This window comes from Stegodyphus dumicola, chromosome 2 (assembly GCF_044657685.1).
Source record: "Stegodyphus dumicola isolate Sdum_Otavi_A_Nest chromosome 2, ASM4465768v1".
NCBI classification, from domain to species: Eukaryota; Metazoa; Arthropoda; class Arachnida; order Araneae; family Eresidae; genus Stegodyphus; species Stegodyphus dumicola.
This window is the reverse complement of record NC_140769.1, coordinates 68,735,127-68,758,403: the sequence shown is the minus strand read 5'-3', so window position 1 is coordinate 68,758,403 and position 23,277 is coordinate 68,735,127. Positions and strand designations below refer to the sequence as shown.

At 30.5% G+C, this 23,277-nt stretch overlaps 1 protein-coding gene across 7 annotated transcripts in view; it reads right to left on the bottom strand.

The window, feature by feature from the left end:
• LOC118198493 (uncharacterized) overlaps positions 1-23,277 on the bottom strand; it is a 140,266-nt gene that overhangs the window by 70,937 nt on the left and 46,052 nt on the right. For all 7 annotated transcript variants that reach the window (XM_085810754.1, XM_085810756.1, XM_085810755.1 and 4 more), the window contains 6 exons: positions 19,047-20,019; positions 14,801-14,901; positions 7,092-7,139; positions 6,853-7,011; positions 448-555; positions 158-297 (listed from right to left, as the gene is read on the bottom strand). In XM_085810754.1, coding sequence (XP_085666880.1) covers positions 158-297; positions 448-555; positions 6,853-7,011; positions 7,092-7,139; positions 14,801-14,901; positions 19,047-20,019 — 1,529 coding nt within the window. The remainder of the gene's footprint in view (positions 1-157; positions 298-447; positions 556-6,852; positions 7,012-7,091; positions 7,140-14,800; positions 14,902-19,046; positions 20,020-23,277) is intronic.

Genomic DNA, 23,277 nt, shown 5'->3' with positions numbered 1-23,277 from the left:
ATTAGGCTGGGGAAAAAAACTGCAACTTTAATGTGTTTGTGGTTAAATTAATAAAAGCAAAATTATATTCTTGGTATGTGATTATGAATTAAAATCTCACAATTTCTCTGAAACAAATTTATTTCTCCAGATATTCTTGCGGCAGCTAAAAAGTTACCTTTTAAATCTCTTTCTTTTATATCAAGAAGTGCTTGTTTTTCTTGAAAAGCAGTCTGTGTCTTTTTTTCCACTTTGGTCTGCAGTGAAGCTAATTCTGAAGCTCTTGCTTCTAGCTGTTCTGTTAAATGCTGAAGTGATCTAGAGAATTTTTGAAAAAAAAAAAGTCATATTCATAATACACAATTTGATAATTTTTTAAGTGATAAATTCCACAGAGTATAAAATCTAGCAAAATAAATTTAAAGATTTTTTCTAATAGGTGTTAAATTTTAAACCCTGAGTACAAACCTTGAGTGAGACTGAGTACTTAAAACAGCTTCTATTTCTTGTTCTTTTAATCTTTTAAGTCGTTGTAAAGCATCTTCATGGTCTTGCTTCATAGCACTAATTGCCTGACTAATTTCAAAGATGATATAAAAATTGAAATTTTTTTACCAATAAAGGCATTATTTTAATGAAGTTTCATTTAAAAAATAAACTTAACATACATATAACATGCATTCATATATAAATATGATGTTATAATGCTGATGCATATAGCTAAGCACACACACACATATATATATGTTAGAATTATGAATAAACATAAGTAAGAAGCAATTCAAATCCTTATCCAATTATATGCTTATAGCTAGAACTGGGGGTAATATTGTAAAGAAAAAAAAATTAGACATCGTTTTTAGATGATAATGGTTTCAGCGACAAACTTGTAAAAAATAGTAAAAAGCATTTGTGATATGTCAAAAGTCCATGTACATCTTAGCACTAATATGTAAATCATAACAAATTAACTTTAATAGGCCATTTGTACTAAATTTTGAAACTTTAGTTAACTGTTATATAATAACAAATAATGACATTTCTCATACAAGAATGAAAGGAAAAATATTAAGAGAGCAACCAACCAGATAACTTTCTAATAATTGCAAAGAGAAGGTAACTTTCTTATTTTTTAATTACAAGTAGATAAATGTATTCATAAATCTATTCATTTAGGTACCAATCTAAACATGAATTTCATTGATAAATGAATGATATCATCAGACTATTGTGGCTCAGTGTGGAAAAAAATGTCATGCAAAGAAAATGATTTATTGAAAAAAATTATTTATGCAGAACATTTTTGCACTGCTCATATGTGCAATATGCTCAAGGAAAATAAATCTCCTCAAAACTCTCTTACACAGAAGGTCTCCATGAAAGCATCCCTTGCCTTAGGCAGATAACTCTTGTGTGCTTAAACAAGCAAACAGTCTTCAGCAAAAATGAATAAATAAACATGGAAATGAACTTAGTCATTTGAAAACTTTGAAAATATATTGTTATTTCTTATATGAAAGTATTATTTACATGTAGGTATATAAATAAAATTCTGAAAGCTTTCAGATTTTAAATTAGGCTGAAACAGTGTTTTATTTTTTTACTTTACAGACACATACACACTTCAAGAGCATTTCGTCTAATGTCACACTGTGCTAAAAATATTTAAAAACAGCATATCTTTAGAATTTCCAATAAATAGTCTTGTGTGCTAGAGATAAAAATGTTTTATGCCCTACAGTGTTGCCACTGCTTGCTTTGAAATTGTTGAGCTCTTTAATGAAAAATTCGTTAAAGTTTTACAAAATGTGAAAGAGAAAATAAAACAAATTCCATATTTGCGCTTCCAGGTGCAGGACTATGTTATTCAAAATTTGATAACTCTAGGTACTGCTGTTTTTTCAGAATGCAAGAAATATACATACATTCAAATAGATTCTTTATTATTTAGTTTCTTTAAATATAATACAGGATGATAACTTTTGATGGCAACAATTTGAAAATTGATTCTGCCATTTAAAGTCCTTTGACACAAAATGCTGTTTTGAGACTAATAGCCTTTCCGGGCTAATGCCCATTTGAGCTAAAAATGTGAGTACTGTTGAGCAGGGGTTCAGCGGAAAAATGTTGAAAATTATTAAATAAAGAAAAATGTTGAAAATTAATATTTAGCAATAATCCCTTTCTTTGCATCAAATGATATTTCTTCTCAGACTCAGCCATAATATTCTGATGATATCACTCATTTATAAGTAAAATTCATGTTTAAATTGGTATCTAAAAGACTTGATCTAAGAATGCATTAATGTAATCAACAGATTAGAAAGTTACCTAGCTCTTTGTGATTATAAGAAAGTTATATAGTAGTTTGCTCTCTTAATCTTATTTAATTAGTTCTTACATAAGAAAAGTCATTATTTATTATTATATAACAGTTAACTGAAAAAGTTTCAAAATTTATTGCAAATGGTCTATTAATCAGTTATGATTTACATATTAGTGCTGTATATAAGGTGTATGTGAACTTTTCAAGTACCACACAGTTTTTTTTATTACTTTCTACATTTTTATCACCAAAACACTAAATTCTTTTATGTGTCACCCTAATATGTGAGTCAAAGCTTTAAAAATTTTTATGTGTCATCTTAATATGTGAGCTAAGCTTCAATGCATTAAGATGTACATGGGTTAGTTAACCCTCTGCATGCTGAGGAACATACATGTGTAACTTGATGCAGTGCACAATGATATGTACAAGAGCACATGCAATGCACAATAATACAAATGACAATGCACTGCAGAGTTTCCTCAAATTCTTTATGGTATGTTAATTCTTTTTAAATGCAGGCTTAACAGTACTCACATTTTGATATATCTACATGTAAGCAGATATACAATAAAAGAACCTATCTTCAAAGTTTTCAAATAATTAAGTTCATTTGCTTGTTTATTTATTTATATTTATCCAGTCAGATAATATGCACTCTTATTTTTAAAGTTAGAAAAAATAGAGGTCAAACAAACATGCCATTTTTCAACGCAGTCTCCTTCCTTTACAATGTACTTAATTTTAGTTGTCCACAAGCTTGCATATTTCTTTCAAGAAGGTAGTTTTCAGTTGGTCTTGCAACTATTTATGCACTGCTTCAAACACTTCTTTTTCTACAGAAAATCAGCAATCTTGTAAAGCACCTGCAAACAGTCCAGAAAGATGACAGTCACAAAAAGGACAAATTCTGTATGATGAGAGGGTGTTTCAGCTCCTGAAAATACAAATGGTTAATAGTTTCAATGATCTTGTGCTTTGTAGTAAGCTCTCTTGGCACTCATCTTGCACTGATTTTAATGAGACTGAATTCATCATTGATGATTTAGGAGGCAGAGCCATGACTAATCTGCAGAAAATGTTACCTCAGTGATGGCAACTTGTCATTTTGTGTCTGGTCACTTTCAAATTTCTTGATCCCATCATATACACTTCTACATAACATGGAACTGCTCCCAAATTATGTTGAAAGCTTTGTTGAATTTCAGTCGCTGTTATGGCTTACAACCTGTGAAATAAGATCTTTGCTCTTTGTTCTTCTGTAATATATGCTGGTAGCAAAGAGGCCATGTTTACATTATTACAGTAGCAAAGAAGATAATTGATCAAGATCAAACTTTGATTACATGCCTACAAGAATACCAGTTTTAAACATGCCTATGTAGAAGACAGTGTGACAAATTTAAAGATGTATTATGGTCAGTACTTAATTTATAAAATTAGAAGTGTCAGAGGTCTATGGAAATCCATCAAGAAACGAAACAAAAATTAATTAAAAAATATTACACTCAAAATTATTCACTATTACACTCCAAAAGGATATTTTTTAGCTTTTGTGTTACCTTTATTAAATATCATGTTCTTCGCATTTAAACCACATTCAATTCAACAGCAATAAGCAACAGCAATAAAAAATTCAATTCAACAGCAATATCACAAAATATTTTAAAATAGCATATCCTTAGTATTTCTGATACACAGTCTCGCACACTGGAGATAAAAATGTTTTTTTTTTCCATACAGTGTTGCCACTGCTCGCTTTGAAATCGTTGAGTTTGTTTATCAAAAATTCGTAAAAGTTTCACAAATTTCAAATAGATAATAAAACAAATTTGGATTAAAAAATTTGGGCTTTGAAATGCCCATGTTTGGTTGGAGGGCTACTTTATTCAAAATTTGATGCCTCTAGGTATTGTTTCCCTTCCACACAATGCAAGAAACATTCATCTGTTCATGCAGATTTCTTATTATTTAGTTTCTTTAATTATAATATACGGCGATAAAATTTGGTGTCAGCAGTTTGAAAAGATAACCAACACAGAAAGTGAAATGATGCAAAATGCAGTTTTAACAGTAATGACCCTTTGGGCTAAAAAAAATCTGAAAGCTATCAGATTTTATATTATGCCCAAAGGGGTGTCTTTTTAAAGTTTTTTGTGCTATCTTTGTTTATTAAATATCATGCTCTTTACACTTAAACCACATAAAACTCAATTCAATAGCCGTATCACAAAATATTTAAAACCAGCATACCTTTAGAATTTTTTATATGCAAACTCACATGCTGGAGATTAAAAATGTTTTTCCCCGTACTGTATTGCCAAATCATTGAGCTTGTTAATCAAAAATTCATTACAAAATGTTAAGTTTTACAAAATGTTAAATAGATAATAAAAGAAATTCAAAATCTGGGCTTCCAGGTTTCGATGTTCGGATGGAGGTATACATTATTCAAAATTTCATGCTTCTAGGTACCCTTGTTTTTTTTACAATGTGACAAACATACATACATTCATGCAGATCCTTCATTATTTAATTTTCTTTAAATATGTATAATACAGTCCTATTTGATGGCAACAATTTGAAAAGTGATTCAACACAAAATGCCATTTTGAGACTAATAAACCTTCTGGGATGATGCCCATTTCGGCTAATAAATAACAAAATAATTATAATTAAAATGCAAGTCAGAGTATTGTTCCAGCTGAATTTAAGCCATGAATATACAGTGCAGTCAAACGTCGTTAATTCGGACACCCATAATCCGGAATGATCTATAATCCGGACCTCAAAGCTACAAACTTTCTGCGCATGCGTCGCATTGACCTTTATGGCTGCAAATATGCGTGTGCGCATGTGCAAAATACGTTTACAAATGCGCGTTTAATGTATAACGAACGGTATAAGCTAAGCTAAAATTATCTAATTCAGTTAATGTTGCAGATTGCGTTGTTCCTTAATCTTCGAATTGGATATTATTTGATTATTATTTTTTGCAGACTGTTAGAGCAATTTTATAAAAGTAAGCTTGAACTTTCGATTATGTCAAATAGAATTTCTGATATATATTTACTAATATGTAAAGGATCTACAAAGAGAAAGTATGTTTCGAAGTCCATTAAACAAAAAGTGGAATTGCTGCAAAAAATGGATAAAGGCATATCCTTTGTTTATCTAACCATTCCAAAATCTGTTTATCAATTTCCCGCTGCTCTGCGTGTGTGTGTGTGGGGGGGGAACATCGCGCCGCACAATGAACTGGAAGTTGATCTGCCAGCATTATCCTTATCTTCAGGGCAGATGTTTTTACGTTATTTGGCTTAATTCTTTACTAAACGTAGTATTTCATCTCGATGTACTCCGTCTTTGATATGATTTAAATCAAATTCCTCGTCATTATAATTCGCTTCCGATAGAAGAAAGTGACACAGAGTTTATTGAAAACGAAAAAATTTCGATTGACAAATTAGTCGGTATTCTCGACATAAGCAATTATAGGACTTGAACAGCGGAACTTTGTAACTGAACAAGAAATGATGTCTGTTTATAGAATTAAAGAGAAAGTATTATCACATAAAAAATGAAGCAACTTAAACAACTTACATTGAAAGAAATGTTTAATAAAGTAAACAAATAAATATTAAGCTCTTTTTTTGTAAATTTTGATACCCTTTAGATCATAATTGTTCTTTATTTCATAAATTACGGTTTCATATTTTTAATTTTATAATTTCTGCATGCTACCTTATCAGATTTAAACTGATGATCTATAATCCGGGAAAATCGATAATCCGGAATCGCTGAAGTCCCGACGAGTCCGGATTAACGACTTTTGACTGTAGAATGTACTATTCCAAGGGATGGTAGAAACCAAGATCATTCTCTATCCAGCACACCAATGAAAAAAGATAATGTGTGACACATGATTTTAGAAAGGCAGCCAGAAATAGTATAAGACTATAGAAAGTTTTTTTTTTTTTTTTTTTTACTTTTTATTTTAATTAAAAATTTTTTAAATATGAAAAAAGACATAAGATTCAAAATAGAAACAGTTATGCATTCAGAAGTTAGAATCAATTTTTAAGATTGATTTATTACTAAAATAAAATTTTATGAGATCAAAAGAATTTCCTGGTGAAACTCTGGTTAAGAAAAACTGCAGTCTCTCTTATTTAAGGCTCCAGTGTGTTCCACTTAGAATTACAATTTATCCCTAAAACTGAGATGTACGGGAGCAGGCCTCCAGCACAACTTATGCTCTCATTATGTCAAATGTGTAGATAATTTTTTACTTATCCTCATAATGCTATATTAATTAAGCCACAAATTAAGATTGACACAAATATATAAACTGATATTATAGAATCCACATACATTTAGAATCAATATCTTAACATTTATGTTTTGCTAATGAAGACAATTTTATGTTAAATATTTTAAAAGATAAAATTTTAATGTATGGCATTTCTTATAATCACAGGAAAAACTTTAACAAAATTAAAGGGAGTCCCCAAAAATTAATTTATTATATTTTTGTAATATTTTACCTATGCAAATCCTTTAGTCTTTGAATTTCTTTTTGATGTTCTTTCTCAATAGTTTCTAATTTTCCTTTGACATTGGATTCAAGCTCTTTCTTTTCACCCTGAACTGTTTTCAGTCTCTCTTCTAATGCTTGAATTTTAGCTTCAAATTCCTTTCTGAGACTGCCAAGAATTTACCTTATTTTATTATAGAACATTATATTAATTTATTAAATTTAAGTGGAAATAGTAAAAGAAGATACCTTATTTCTAAGTTTTTGTGTGTTTCCTCAGATGATTTCATCTTATCACTATAAACAAATAAGACATATTCAAAATTAAGCACAATATATCAATTATTTGAATGTATTAAAACTGCAAATATATTATTAAAATCACAATAAAAGTTGCTCCTCACTTTTTCCTACTTAAATAAATAAATATTTAAAAATAAATTCATAAATAATCTCTAAACAAAATTTGAATCATGCATATGATAAAACTGATCAGTGTGTGTCTATCTGTACTAGCGTCTGTGTAAAATAAAAACCATGCCATATTACAAAATTAAAAATTTAATTAAAATTGTAATTTAAAATTTAAAAACTTTATGTTAAAATTCTAGGCAGTTAAGAATTTTGACTGACAGAAAACAAGTAAATAAATAATAAAAAAAAAAATACTCAGATTTTTACCATTTTGTATGATAAAATAATTTAAATTGTTTCACTAAGTAATCCTAATTTAAAACTCTCTCTCTACATCATTAAAACTCGCATATTTTACATTTTTTTCTTTCTTAGCTTTCTTTGTAAACTGTAAAATTAAAACTGAACTTTCTGTAATCAAAATCCTAGTCAAATGATCAGTTAGCAATCTTGCTTAATCAATCTAATTTAACAATTTTACTACCCTATAATGAAAATTAACCTAATGACCTCACTAACTACAAATCTATTTATTTCTTATCAAAATAGCATGCAGTTCTCTATTCTGTAACATTATTATCCCTATGCAGGAAAAAGATGGCTACAGATTATATTTCCTTAAATACTGATCTAGAACATGTACTTTCAGGTAGCTTCCAAAAACAATATAGAAAACAGTTTTAAGATAGCAGCTAGAAACATTTTAAGTTTTTAATATGATGTCAATAAAGCATTAATTCTAACTATTAAAATAGTTATTGTGCTTTATTAAGTGAAATTTCAAAAGTTTCATGCCTTTGTATTCAAAGTTTTCAAAAATATATTAATATTTTCATACACCAATTAAAAATTTAATACCGTGGATTGTCTGGGAGGAATATGCTATGCTTCTAACATTATTCATATCAAAATACCACAATGAATTCTCAGTCAATTTAAGATTTTTTAATAATCACAGTTAATGACATGAATAAAAATCATTAAAAATAAATAATAAGTACTGTGTTATCATGTGTACACACAATAAAAAATCAGAGTATACTTTCTTTTCCTTTTTTATAAAAATTTATACTATAGACTTCTATTTATAGATTCAATACTTATGCATTAGCACAACTACCTTAATAGAATTAGTCAAATTTTCAGAATGCACCAACTCTGAGAACCATGTGCATAACAGTTCTTCAGTTTTAACAAGTAACTTCATCATTTCTATACACATTCTTTTTTATGTATCCAAGTTCCAATAGTTTTTATAGACAAAGCATGATATTTTTTGTCTAAAACTCAACTTTAAGATATGCACTTCAGGGATTTACCTTTGGAGAAAGAAACTGCAGTAAAAATTTTTGCAGGTATTGATTATTTTGTCATAACAATGATAAAGAGGAACAAATCTATTCTTAAAATAATCATCACAAAATTTCCACTAGTTCAAAAGAAGTAAACAATTGCTTTTAAGTAGGTTTATTGATTGATTTTTGAGATCAATAATTAAAATACATATGAGATAAAATACTTTCATTTAAAATAAAATAATCCCTTTTAATTTGATTATTTCCTCTTTCCATCCTAAAAATAGTAACATGCTTATAACAAAGTTCTGTAAATTGCATCATCTTAAAATTAGTCTTTGCCATGACTTTAATGTAACCCTACTGATGCAGGTACTTTAAGTTTCAGCCACAAAACTTGCAAACTGAAATCTAAATTAACCAAATGGAATAAAAGCAAACCAAAAATGAATCATTCTTAAACTTTTGAAATGTAATTTTCATAATCTTTCCCTGGCTTGGTACCTCTGCTGCTATTTCTTTCTTCAAATATATTTAACAAAATGCAAAAAGTACCAGTGTAACTAACTAATCAAGATCTCAATTTCGTGTCAAAAATATTTATCTACAACAACAACAACAAAAAAAAAAAAGTTAAACTAGCCATATCTTCCTGAATCAGCTTTCATCATTAACCTTTTCGCGACGGCGCACCTTTGTTCAAGACGTTCGTGCGGGACGGAAAGCAATCGAAGGCAGTCACCGTACAGGACAGAGGTTTTGCATCGCTAAGCCTAATTTTATAATAATAATAATAATAATAATAATAATAATAATAATAATAATAATAATAAAAAAAAAAAAAAAAAAAAAAAGATCAGGAAAAAAAAAGTTTCATTTCTAGCATTGTAATTTTTTTGTATTCTTTTAGAATATTATTTGAGCTTTTATATACCTTAAAATTAGCACTTAATAACATTTTTTTATTTTTTATTTTTTTTATTTTACATGAAAATGTACTTAAAAAATTGCTTGTCTTGTAAAATAATTTTCGGAAGCGCTATCGAAATTATTGAAAGTCTTAATAGATAAAATCCATCAGTAAAGTTTTAAATTAATAAAACACTATTTACAGTAAGAAATAATAAAATTTAAAATGAAGACTGTGTTAAATCTCGAAGTACGGAGAAGTATCACTTTCTAACTCTTTAGAAAATGAATCATCACTCTCATCTGCGTTAATAAATGGTTAATTGACCATACAAGGGTATTCTTCCTCTGATAAATAGCGCCTTTCCGCTATAATAGACTGGAGGTGAGGCTTTCCGAAATAAAAAGAGCAGAAACGGAAATATATCTGAAGGGCAATGCAAAACGTAACAGTACTCCACATACTAACCCTAAAAGACTGTATATAGTAAAGGAAAAAATAGAATAAAAAAAGGAATTGGATGTAAATCAGACACGCAAATGTTTTCATTAGCACGCAGCAATTTAAAGAGCTCACCTCTGTTTACGTTTTCCCTCCCCTCCACCTTCAAAAGAGCTGACGAGTAAAATACCAAAGTCAAGCAGAATATATCAAACACAAGGTCAGGAACTTAAAACTGTGTGCATTTCAAAAGTAATGGACATAGGATGCCATCTAGTGGCCTTCAGAAAAAGGTTCCAGCTTACAATGTGCATACGCATCACGCGTCCTCTGAATGCAATCTCTAGCGATGCGTGGATGGGACGCCCGGCTGTAAGAGACGTTCTTAAGGAATGTGTATATGGGAAGCCCGTCCTGAAAGGGTTAACATCTACAGTATTATAAAAAAGAATATCATTACACATAAATGTAACTGAAGTCACTTTTTCCTCTAATTATAAGTCACCATTATTATTATTATTTTTTTCCGTAAAAGTTCCAAAACACAGCAAGGTACTTACACATAGTTATCAAAAATTCTCCCACATTTCATACATGCATTTGACTATAACCTATAAAAATGCTAATGCTCTACCTTTAAACTTTTAAATAAATTATTAAAATGAAATTAAAAGTTGCTTTCCTTACATTCTCAACTAAAAATGTTTTCAACATTAAAATCTTGGAGATACATGTTTCATAAACTGAATTGCTTCACGCTATTGTCTTTAACCTTCCAGCACGTGCGTATGCGCAAAACTTACGACAAACTCAGTTTTGCATTGCATTTCCATCTTACTAACATAAGAACTTTTACTATTTGAATGCGATATCATTTGTATTTTGCAATAATAAGATTAATATTTTATTTCTTAACAAATTCATTATCAATATTCACTCATTTGTGTCATTTTTCGTGCCCAAAACGGTAAAACAACGGATGTCGTTTAAAATCCGACGCTCGCGTGCTCATGTAAAATTGCCAAGCGTGCGTGCTGGAAGGTTAAATTCAGTTTTTCATCCATAAGAAATAACATATCAATTTGAATTTAAGATGCCATCACATATAATATGCTCCTACATTTTTATAAAATGAATATACTTTTCAGAAGAACATTTTAATGGATGAGCGAGGGTAAATTGTCCTAAGATAGAATTAATGAGTTAATTTCATTATAGCAGTGAAAAAATGACAGTTTTGCTTAAATAGTTTTTTAAAATTAAGATCTCACTTCAGATATCATACAGACAAAATCATTAAATTTTCTTTTCTTCAGTTTGAGAACTTAAAACATGAGCTGTCATTAATATGAGGTTGATATTTTCAGTTCTACATAGAATCTCTTTAAAATTACCTGATAGTTTAGAATACTTTTGAAATTTTCTTCTTCTTCAATGGCCAGACAGCCCAGGATGGGCCCCTGCCTTCCTCAGAATCGAATTCCAAGCTCTTCTATCCCTGGCCACGGACATCCAATTGGTTATTTTTAACATTCTTAAGTTTGTTTCCAAACAGTCGAGCCACCTAAGTTTAGGTCTCCCTCTTTTTCGAGTGCCGAATTTTCTGGACGAGAAATTCTTTTTAGTTAATCGATTTTCATCCATTCTGCACAGGTGTCTTGCCCATTTAATTCTCTGAATCCAAACTTCTTCTTAGTTCCAAACTGATTCTATGAGGTAGTTTATTTCCTCAATGTTTTGACCTAGAGCACTTTTAATGAGTTCTGAAGTAATTAAGTCAGGGCCTGGGGCCTTGTTATTTTTGAGCTTTTTAATTCCTTCTCTAACTTCTGCCAAAAATGGTGGCGGGATACTATCGGTATTTACAGAGGTATTTGGGTAGGTTGAAGACCCATCCAGGTATGGTCATTCAACAAATTACTAAAGTGCTCATTCCACCAGTGGAGTACCTTTTTTCTGTCATTTAGGATGATGTTGTTTTTATCTCTACAGGCAGTAGTTCTAGGCTGAAAATCTTTGTGGCCAAGATTAATTTCACGATAGAAAGCACGGCTTTCATTGGACCCCCTCAGATGTACAACATCCTTAAATAGGTTGTCATGAAGAAGTCTTTTCTTAAGCCTTTGGATCTTCTTCTCCTGTTTTCTAGATCTCTCATATTCCTCAACAGAGAATATTGAATGTTGCTTTTGGACCATATTTTTATAAGCAGCTCTTTTTGCCTGTGTTACAAGGAAGCATTCATTATCAAACCAATCCCTTGATTTGGGTTTTTCCATATATCGCAGTGTGTTGTCAGCTGAGTGCATGATCGAATCTTTGAGCAAGCTTCACTTATTTTCCATGGTTTCCAGCTCAATCATGTTTTTAGATCTTAGTTCTCCCCTGAGTGAGGACTGGAAATTTCGTTCAATTGCCTCAATTTTCAGCTTTTGACAATCAAACTTTTTCTGCCTTTCTCCCCGTATCTTTCAAGCATTTGAAATTTTAGCAATTAGTTTAGCAATAGCCAACAAGTGGTCGGAATCACAGGTGGTGCTTCGATAAGTTCTAACATCCTGGCTATCCGAAGAATACCTAGAATCAATGAGTACGTGATCAATTTGATTCCAGGTTTCTCCATGAGGTGAACGCCAAATCATCTCATGTATTCTCTTGTGGCTGAACATAGTGCTTGAAATTATCATGTTGTGTTCAGCAGCAAAAAGTACTAGTCGTTGTCCATTGTCATTAGTACTATCATGTAAGCCATGCTTTCCAATTGTTGGTCTAAATTCATCCTCTTTACCCAATTTAGCATTCATATCTTCCATGACAATTTTAATGTCATTCTTGGGACAAGATCTGTATAACATAGAAAGTTCCTCATAAAAAATTTCCTTCTCTTCCTCTTCCTTGTACTCTTTAGGTGCATGTCCATTGATAATACTTTAATAAAAAAACTTTCCCCTTAGCCGAATTTCGCAAAGTCGTGATGATTGAGGAACAAAATCAATCACTAAGTGTTTTAAACTTTTGTTCGATAAGAAACCAGTACCAAAAACATGTTTTTTTGCATCACAGCTATAGTAAACTGTGTGGTTTCTTTTTTCAATGGTACCTTCCTCAAGCCATCGCATTTCCTGAATGGCAAGTAGATCCATATTATATTTGTCAAATTCTTCTATAAGAAATTGCAGTCCCCCTACTGTAGTACAGTGTTCGGACATTCCAAGTTCCAAAAGGGAAAGTTCCTAGGCTATTTCCAAGTCGTTTTCCAGTAGAAGCAGTCCAGCTAATTCTATCTTTGGATTTCTTAACAGTGAGATTTTTTACAGGGTGGGGTAGTTAGCCCCACGCCCAACCCCCAACCTGGAGGATCAGTCCCCTGATATAATCCCCAGGGGCAGGGTGCCCGGCTATACCCCTAGACGCTGGGTACCCATTTTAGGCACCTTTTACGACATGCTTGAGCTACATTGTGACTATTCTTTCACACCCAATCACCACACAGGTGTGTAATTTTCTTATGCGCAACAAAAAATGAAATACTTTCTTTCATTAGAAAATTTGGCATTTACATACTTTCCCACTAAGCAAATAAGTTAGTGGCGATCGAATCAAAACTGCACCAATGATTTCGGTGGAAGTTTGAAGGATTTAAAATTTTATTTAGTAACTAATAAATATTTATTTAGATAATAATATACAGTTCTTCATTTAAATAGATAATCAACAGATACAAGTTATGAACATGGAATATAAAAGCTTCAATAATTACAAAGTGAAGTTTTGATATTATCTGACAAAGAAATTCATTAAAACTAATGCCAATCATTCCAACAGCCAAAAATTGCCAAAGGCATGCAAAAAAAAAAAAAAAAAAACCACCACCACCACCTGCCAAAAGTTTCATGAACTCAATGTCACATACATTCATTTAAATATGAATCCAAGTGGTATTAATGCTGTCTTTTATTGCTCCAATTTGATGAACTCATCAGTCTTCTATTGTTCTGAGTATGTGCTATAGTATAGTCAGTCCCATAGTTTTGAAAATAGGCCACAACTTGTTGTTCTGTAGAAGGCAAATAAATATTCTGATATTTTTTCCAAAATGCAAGACAAAAATTGTAGCTCATTTATAACTTCCTTTCAAAACCTAATTTGGCTGATTAAAGATCAGTGTCATACAAAATCAAAGCAAAGTTTTTATGAGTGTGTTGTGATATCACATTTATCCATAACGGATGATAGATTGCACTATTTCATGACACTGTTAAGATAGCAGACAGAAAAATATGTAAGTACGGAAAATTCATTATAAAAGCATTTCTTCTCTTCTTTCCTTTTATTATGATGCTTGGGATGGCTGTGAGAGTACATTCATAACAAGAAATCTCAACACTTCCATTATAGGCAGACAACCCTTGTGGTATCCATTACAATTAATTAATTAGATATTTAAATTATGAATTTTTGCTTCTCAAACTCAGCTCTTGTAGTAAATATGATTTAAATTTTAATTAATACCAAACAGCTCCCCTTTCAGGCTAAAAGTAACTATGAAAAATTCATCAACTTTAAAGCACCTCTTATTAAATGCACATTTAATCATAAAGTTTGAATTGTAAATTAAATTTTTATTGATCAATTAAATAACTATAATCTGTAATTCTCTTTTAACAAGCAAGTAAATATTTAGCTTGCAAAATAAAAAAGGTAAGAAAATTAATTATATCCTTACATTATCAGAATATCAATAAATAAAATTATTTCTTTTACAACAGATTTTATGTTTCCCAGAGAGTAATGACAAATCATTTAAAATTTTATTCAGACCAACATGTTACTTCTTTCTTAGGTTACAAGGTTTTATGCAAATACATACATGCATTTATATTAACATAGATACATACTTGTATAAATTTTCCAAGGTTTTCAGCTTATCTTCATACATTAGCTTCATTGTTTCAGAACTTTTAATTAACTGTTCTTTCTCAAGCATACTATTGTTTAACTGTTATCAAAGAAAAAGAAAAATGAAAAGTGAAGTTTTAATTGAAAATATTTTAAAATCAGTATACATTTTCTTGGAATAAAGGCACAGTATTGGACAATTGTTAATTACTTAACCTTTTCCCAAAATAAAATTCTTCAATTTAATCATTTTAATAAAGCATATTTTTTCAAATAAAAGATAGTAATAAAGCAATTTAAAGTGCAACAGTACTGTACTTTCTTGAAATGTATCTGAATTCAAAATAAAACAGATTTATATAATAATAACATTAATTGAAAAAATACAAAGGTAGAATTTTTTTAGCACTGCTAGACATAAAAGTTCTCAAAATTCAAGTATTAGGCCAACTAAAGGGATAAAAATATTGTAAAAAGTAAATCCAATTTTGGAAATTTAGCTGTTTAAATCTAATGTGTATCATTTTTAATGTATTGATATGAATTTTGTATACAAGCAAATAATGTTAGTGAAATTATAAGTGAAACTGTGATATCTTTTGCACAATGCAACATGAAATGCTTGAAAAAAAGTGAAGATCTGCTGGAAAAATAAGATTGTAGGGGCAAGCCCATTTAACACAAAGGTAAATGGCTATCTTGCTAAAGCAGCGAGAAATCACCAATCTGGCTATGGTTTGTTGACTAATTTTTGTTGCCATATTTAGAGACAAATCACCAAAAACTGCCAAGCTTGGTGACATTTTGTTCTAATCCCAATATAACTATGAGTGGTAATGTAACTGATCCATATATATAACTGTCTTCGGCCCTTATGTGTAACCATATATGGCTTCCAGCAATTTCAAGAAATGTAATGTACTACAGATTTCTCAGCGGCCAGGGGAAAACTATATGAGACTGCAGAGAACATCATTTCTCAGTACTTTTAGTTTAAAGCCAACTTCAGAGTATTGAGAGATCATGCTTCATTCTTTGTATGAGCTTTGCATTGTGTTGTGTTTAACATTGTTAGTAGTTTGAAATGCAACTACTGATTGTGCTCTGTTATATTGAGAAGATCTGTATGAATACTTTTGTGGAAAGTTCCAGAACTGTAAAGTGTTTTGTTTCGAAAAATAAACTTAAGCTATCATCAGTTCTGTGTGCATTCAATCCATTACAAACTCATATGCACATAACAGTATTTTTCTGAATTTATGATCCTATTTCAACAATTTGCTTACAACTAAAATATTCCCTGAATGTTTTGAGCGTGTCTAAACACTCAGTGACTTGGCCCAAATGTACTTGGAGTCAAAATTACAATACATTAATAATTTTAGCATTTGAATATAAAATCATAGATTTTTGTAACAAGAAGACTATAATGGAGGACAAAAATTCTATCTCATTAAAATGGCTGAAGAAAACTAAGAAAAGAAAGACAATACTGATACACAGTGGCTCCTAAAAGTATTCGTACACTTATGATTTTCATTGAAATAGGGCTGTATCCATTAATTAAAAGTAAACTTTCTGAATGAGATTTTAATAATATGATCTATAATCTATTCGTAACAAAATTACGTGAAATATTTTAAAAATATAGCAAGACTTTATTTTTAAGAAATTAATAATAAAAAAATGACAAACATTTTATCTCACAAAAGTCTTCGTACACTTAAAAAAATCTTGACATATTAGTAAATATTTTCATTTTTCGTTAAATTGATATTTAGTAGGATATCCTTTAGCATCCATAACAGCTTTCAAACATCTGGGAATAGAATTTACTAGTTTTTTTTTTTTTTTTTGTAATTTCTGCATCAATGTTCATCCATTCTTCCATCATGGCTGTTTTGAGTTCTCTTTTCTTTTTGATGTCGTGTTTCCGTACTCTAACTTCCGGCTCTTTCCAAATGTGTTCTGTGAGGTTTAAATCTGGCGACTGAGGTGGTGTTTTCAAAACATGTGGACAATTATAGAGACACTGCAGGCAAACGTTGAGAACCATATACTTAGGATCGTTATCATGATTAAAAATAAAGTTGTTTCCAATACCCAAATTTTGGGCTGATAATTTTAAATTGTCTCTTAAAATATTTACATAAAGAGAATGATTCATTATGCTATCAATAAATACCAAATTACCTAGTCCTGATACTGTCATGTCCCCCCCACACACAAGAACACCTCCACCGCCATGCTTAACTGTTCCAACTAAGTTCTTAGAATGAAGTTCTTCATTTTTTCTTCTCCATAACATTTATTCGACCATCGGAAACCAAAAATGTTAAATTTGCTTTCATCAGCAAATAGTACATTATTCCAGTATGTTTCGGGTGTACTTATCATTGATTTTGAGAATGAAAGCCTATGCTTTCTGTTTTTCTCACTAACAAATTTTTTTTTACAGGCAGAACGCCCATGTAATCCAGCTTCTCTGAGAACTCATTGAACAGTTTAAGGTGAAATTGAAGTAGAAAACTTTGCATTAAATTTTGTAGAAACTTTTACAGCACTCAAACGTGGGTTTTTCACAGTTTTTCTAATAATAAATCTCTCATCACGTTTAGTTAACTTTCTTGGTCGACCTTTTCTTACCTTGTTTACAATCTGATTTTTTTCTTTAAAGCATTTTATTACATATTGCACTGTAGAATGGGATAAATTAACTAATTTAGTGATATTTCGAATTGATTTACCACTACTATGGTGAAAAATTATCAATTTTTGAATGTTGTTTGTAATTTCTTTACGACTGCGACCCATTTTTCAATAATAAATAGAATATTATTAAGTAAACAATAAAAAATTAAAGCAAACGATTTTTTAAATGCCATCACAATGCAAAAATTTAAAAAAGTGGCAAACAATAATTCTAATTTTGATTTTATCCAAAAATATTTCAGTGTACGAAGACTTTTGCGAGATGAAATGTTTATCATTTTTTGATTATTAATTTCTTAAAAATAAAGTTTCGCTATATTTTAAAAATATTCCATGTAATTTTATTACAAATAGATTATAGATTTTATTATTAAAATCTCATAGAAAGTTTACTTTTAATTAATGGATAGAGCCCTATTTCAATGAAAATCATAAATGTACGAACACTTTTGGGAGCCACTGTATATTCTTTGACATGATGAAAACTGCACATTGATAATTGATTCTCCAGTCACATAATCAATAGCACTTTTTTACAATACTTGAGATCGCTGTGAGAGGATATTCAACACAAAAAATTTCAACACCTCTATTCTAGGTGAATAGGAACTTTGCAATATCGTGACCTTCAATAAACTATGCTATAGCATTTTGATAAAACCTAAGATTACAGCGGTCTTCGATCTCTTTACTCAGAAGATTTTGGTTTGAAGGGTCATTTTTTATTTCTGAGATTAAGGTTCAAAGTGAAAGAATAATATCATAAAATCATGTAAACAGAAGACATTCAAGCCATTTCACAAAAGATGCTAGACATATTTTAATTAAAGGACTTCCAATTATGATGCAGGGTTGAGGAATAAAATACATAAAGAATAACTAGTTTCAAGAATGTAGAGATTCAGAATTTTGCTGGCCTTGCACAGTTTGGTTTTTTTATCAGCATGTTATAGTAAATAAGGAATAGTTAAACTTGTATTTTACCAAGAAATTATATGTTTACACATTAAATATTACTTTCATTTATCAAAATTTATAATAAAAAGATCCTTTTTACTACAATATCAGCCAGATCTTTACTCCTTAATCTGTCATAGTTTCAGAAACAGAATGCATTTCCTGAAAGCAAAATTATTGAAAAACACAGCTGAAAATCAAACTACTGTACAAATATCGATAGAATGAAAGAAAAAATTATATTAACCAACCAATCTGATATTAAGGATTAACTGATGCAAAAACATTTGGAGCAATCCTATTACATGGCCTTTGGTTGGAATTAAAAAAAAGATATTATAAACAAAATACCAGTGAACTCAAATTAGGCAAAACAACAACCTTATTTTTGCATAGATTTTGAGAGCAAACGGACATAGGTCCCTCTTCTTCAGAAACAAAAAAGAATTCTTTTTATAATTAACATTACATACATATTTCATCAATTACACATTCATAATGTCATAGAATTAATACATAATATTGTAAGGGAAAAAAATCATAAAATTAAGACTTTTCTGCTTTTTCACTACATACCATCATTTGCAAAGTATTCAAAGCATTTTTTTCAGCTTCTTGATAGGCCTGCTGAGTTACATAAATATTTTCACGTGGAGCTTCTTTTAACTGTGGAATAGTGAATACATTTACAGGATTTCTGGACCTTGAAGAAACAGCTTCAGATTTTCTCTGCTGCATTAGTTCAGATGGTATACTTTCAATGCCAGGATGCTTTGACTTAAAATTTAATGAATTAGGACCTTTTTCAAATGTAGATACAGTTTCTTGAGAAGTATCACCATCTGAAGTAATACCTAGAGTATTTAAATCAAAATCTTTTCTTGAATCAGATCTAAGTTTGGAAGAGCCAACTGATTGAGGTGCAATATTACGTTCATGTAAATGATCGTCATCAGGTTCTTTCAGTTTGGTATCAGAAAATAAACTGTTAAGTGCTTGATTAGATTTCAAAGTTTCCTTTCTGTCTTCACTTTTTTCCGTAGATCTTGGTCTACGTGGTTTTATCGGCTGATCTGACTTTAACCAATCAGCACCCTCTTCATTTGCCACATTTCTTTCCTCAGTTGGAATAGCATCATCTTTCATAGCAGTGTCAGATTCACTAAGTCCTAACCAATCAGCACTAGAACTTTTCTTTCTGTTCATCCTAGGCTGGCTCAAAGGCATTTGCTTTGAATTTGTTGCATTACTAGTCTTTTTTGTTTCAGGTTCAACAGGTTTATTTGATTTTTTAGGACTTTCTTTAAAAAATGTCAGCCAGTCCATATCATCTTTTGATGAACCCATTTTGCCTAGTCTCTTTGTTCGAGACGATGTTTCATTAGTACTTTTTTGCTGTTGAGATTTACTGGATTGAGGTATTTTGACTGGAGATATGCTTTCTTTTTCTTTTATGGGTGATTCAGGAGTATCTTTAAAACTAACTTGCTTTAACAAGCTTCCTCTTTTTTTCTGCACAGTTCGATTCAATTCATCAGATACAGATTCACTATAAAAATAGACAGAAAAATTTATAAATATGAGAATAATTTTTTTACTAAGTTTTGAAGAGCTTATAAATAGAAACACAAATGAAGAATACATGCACAATATACACAAGAATTATGCTAATTTGAGAGCAGACCCTGTCTCCAAAAAAGAGGTAATGCAAATGAAATTGCTGAAAAGGTATTATATATTTGCTTTATTTCTCAAGTCCAACTTTTATTGTTTTATTTCTCTGATTCAACAAACTAATGTTATTTCTTCTTGTTTAAAACTTCTGTCTTAAAGCACCACCAATTTTGTACACCTTTGCCAAAGAAGCTTGCCATCTCACTATTAAGGGGAATTATCACAAAATTTGAATGAAATCATGTTACTATAGGCTCTTTGACCTTTCAAATTAAATCATTCATTTCAAAACTTCTTATACCGTTTACACACTGGAATTTCTGATATCAAAAAAGGATAAAGCATTGCTCTGTTTGTTGGAAAAACATATAAAATCACATTCATTCCATCATATAGCAAAGTCTTAATTATTGAAAAATGACCATAAAAGCTACGCAAGCTTTGTTCCTATCTTTTAAATTTATATCTGCCACAAGAAACAATCCAAAATACAGTACAAAGTCTGTAATCCAGACTCGGCAATTCCGGATTATAGATCATCAATTTAAATCTGGTGAGATGGCATGCAGAAATTATACAATTAAAAATATGAAACCGTAATTTATGAAATAAAGAGCAATTATAATCTAAAGGGTATCAAAATTTACAAAAAAAAAAAAAAAAAAAAAAAAAAAAAAAAAAAAGCTTAGTATTTATTTGTTTACTTTATTAAACTTTTCTATTAATGTAAGTTGTTTAAGTTGCCTCATTTTTTGTGCTAATACTTTCTCTTTAATTCTATAAACAGGCATAATTTCTTGTTCAGTTACAAAGTTCCACTGTTCAAATCCTTTAATTGCTGTGCCGAGAATACCGACTAACTTGTCAATCGAAATTTTTTTGTTTTCAACAACGTTCTCTGTTACTTTCTTCACTATCGGAATCGCGCATGGGTAAACGCTTTACTGGCTTTACGTGCATGCGTAAGTTTGTCGCTTCAAGGTCCGGATTATAGATCATTCCGGATTACGGACCTTTGCCAAAGAAGCTTGCCATCTCACTATTAAGGGGAATTATTGCAAAATTTGAATGAAATCATGTTACTATAGGCTCTTTTCCTTGACCTTTCAAATTAAATCATTCATTTCAAAACTTCTTATACCGTTTACACACTGGAATTTCTGATATCAAAAAAGAATAAAGCATTGCTCTGTTTGTTGGAGAAACGTATAAAATCACATTCCTTCCTTCATATAGCAAAGTCTAATTATTGAAAAACAACCATAAAAGCTATGCAAGCTCTGTTCCTATCTTCCAAATTTATATCTGCCACAAGAAACAATCCAAAATATTTTATTGCAGAATACTGTACATGGCCACAGATGGTACATTGGGAAAGCAGAAAACATGGCTTAACATAAAAAATACATCTAATTTTCCAACTTAAATTTTGATTTTAAAAGTTTTTACTATTATTATTATTTTGACATGCTGCCTTAATGAGGGCATATTTACATCCAGTAAATTGTAAAATATATGAAAATATTTATAAACATCTGAAGAAGAGACCAAAATGAGTGTATTGGGAACAGTTTCACTACTCTAACCACAATATTCCTTTCCCAGAACATTAATCTTGATGCAAAACAAAATCATAGGAAGTGTCATTGCCATAAAATTTAATAAATATGAGAATATCAACAGAATACTGAAGAATCTTTCAGCTCTAAAATCGGTTTACCAAAAGGGTGGAAAGATAATACAGATAAAAATAACAGAATGACCATTCCTATACTTAAAAGGTATGTGAATCCCCTAAGAAACATACAAGGTATGACAAAAAAAAAAAAAAAAGACTAAGTGTGTAACTTGAAAACAAAGTGGAGTTGCCAACAACTGTTTTAATGACATTATGCAACACACCTCCTCAATCCATGCATCCAATTTTGACTTAACCAACCACACCAATAGGTAGTACTGTGTCATTGCGTGAACACGTGCAACTGCATTCATGCATTCACCCGGAAAAATGTTTAATGTAAAAACCAAATCGCTAATCAACATTAAATTTCTTGTGAAACTTAAGAAATTAGCCATGGAGGAAACATTTCAAATGTTAACTGAGGCTTATGGAGATGAAACTTTGTCTCATGCACATGTGCTTGAATACCATTAACGATTTTCAGGGGAAAGGGACAGTGTGGAAGATGATGAACGTGCTGGATGCCCAGCATGTTCATCATCTTCCACACTGTTCACACACACACACAATATTGAATGGGTTCTCAGCAATCAAACTGTTAACCCTCTCACTGCACACTTTTTTTTTTTTTTTTTTTTATCAAAATAGGTTCAAAAATTGTGTCTTTTTTTTATTATATATTTCAACTCAACATATATTTTAAAGCTAAAATATACAAAAAATTTTTGTAAAAGAGTTTTTTTTTTTTAAATATAGAATTAGATCATAGAAAAAGGTTGTCAGAATACTGAAATTAAACAATAATGATATAAAAGGACAATTTTGAAAATTAATATTGGTTAAATTATGATTTATTTTATAAAATATAAAGGTAAAACATATATACTAACAAAAATATTTGCATAATGTAATATTTTGCATATTAATTTTGTACCACTGTCGAGCGTTTTCAATAGAAACTGAATTTTCGGATTCATTACTATCTGCAGAGGAATCCGAGAAATTCTCATCAGTTTCGCTATAACTACCTTCAATATTCTTGAAATCACAGTCAGAACTACTCTCAGTGTCGAAAATATCGAATATAGGTTATATCATTCACGAAACGCTTCCTGCCAGGCATCTTTGAGCTCTGAAAAGTGTGCGCAAAATGCTACATAACGTATTCTTGTATATATTTGCCAGAAATGTGGACAACTAAAACCATCTGTTAGCCTACATCTAAATAAACAATTAAACATCACAAAAAAGCCGAAAGGAAACCTTGAATGGCAAAAGAGCGAGTTGCACAGTTAAATAGACGGCAAAAATTCATCCCCGTGGAAATCGCGGGTTGCACAAATTTTGCTACTTTTACGTTGCCCGTGGAAATCGCGGGATGCGCAGCGAGAGGGTTAATCAGTACCACTACACTAAAGTACTAAAAAGACTTAAAAAATTAGGGGGGAAAAG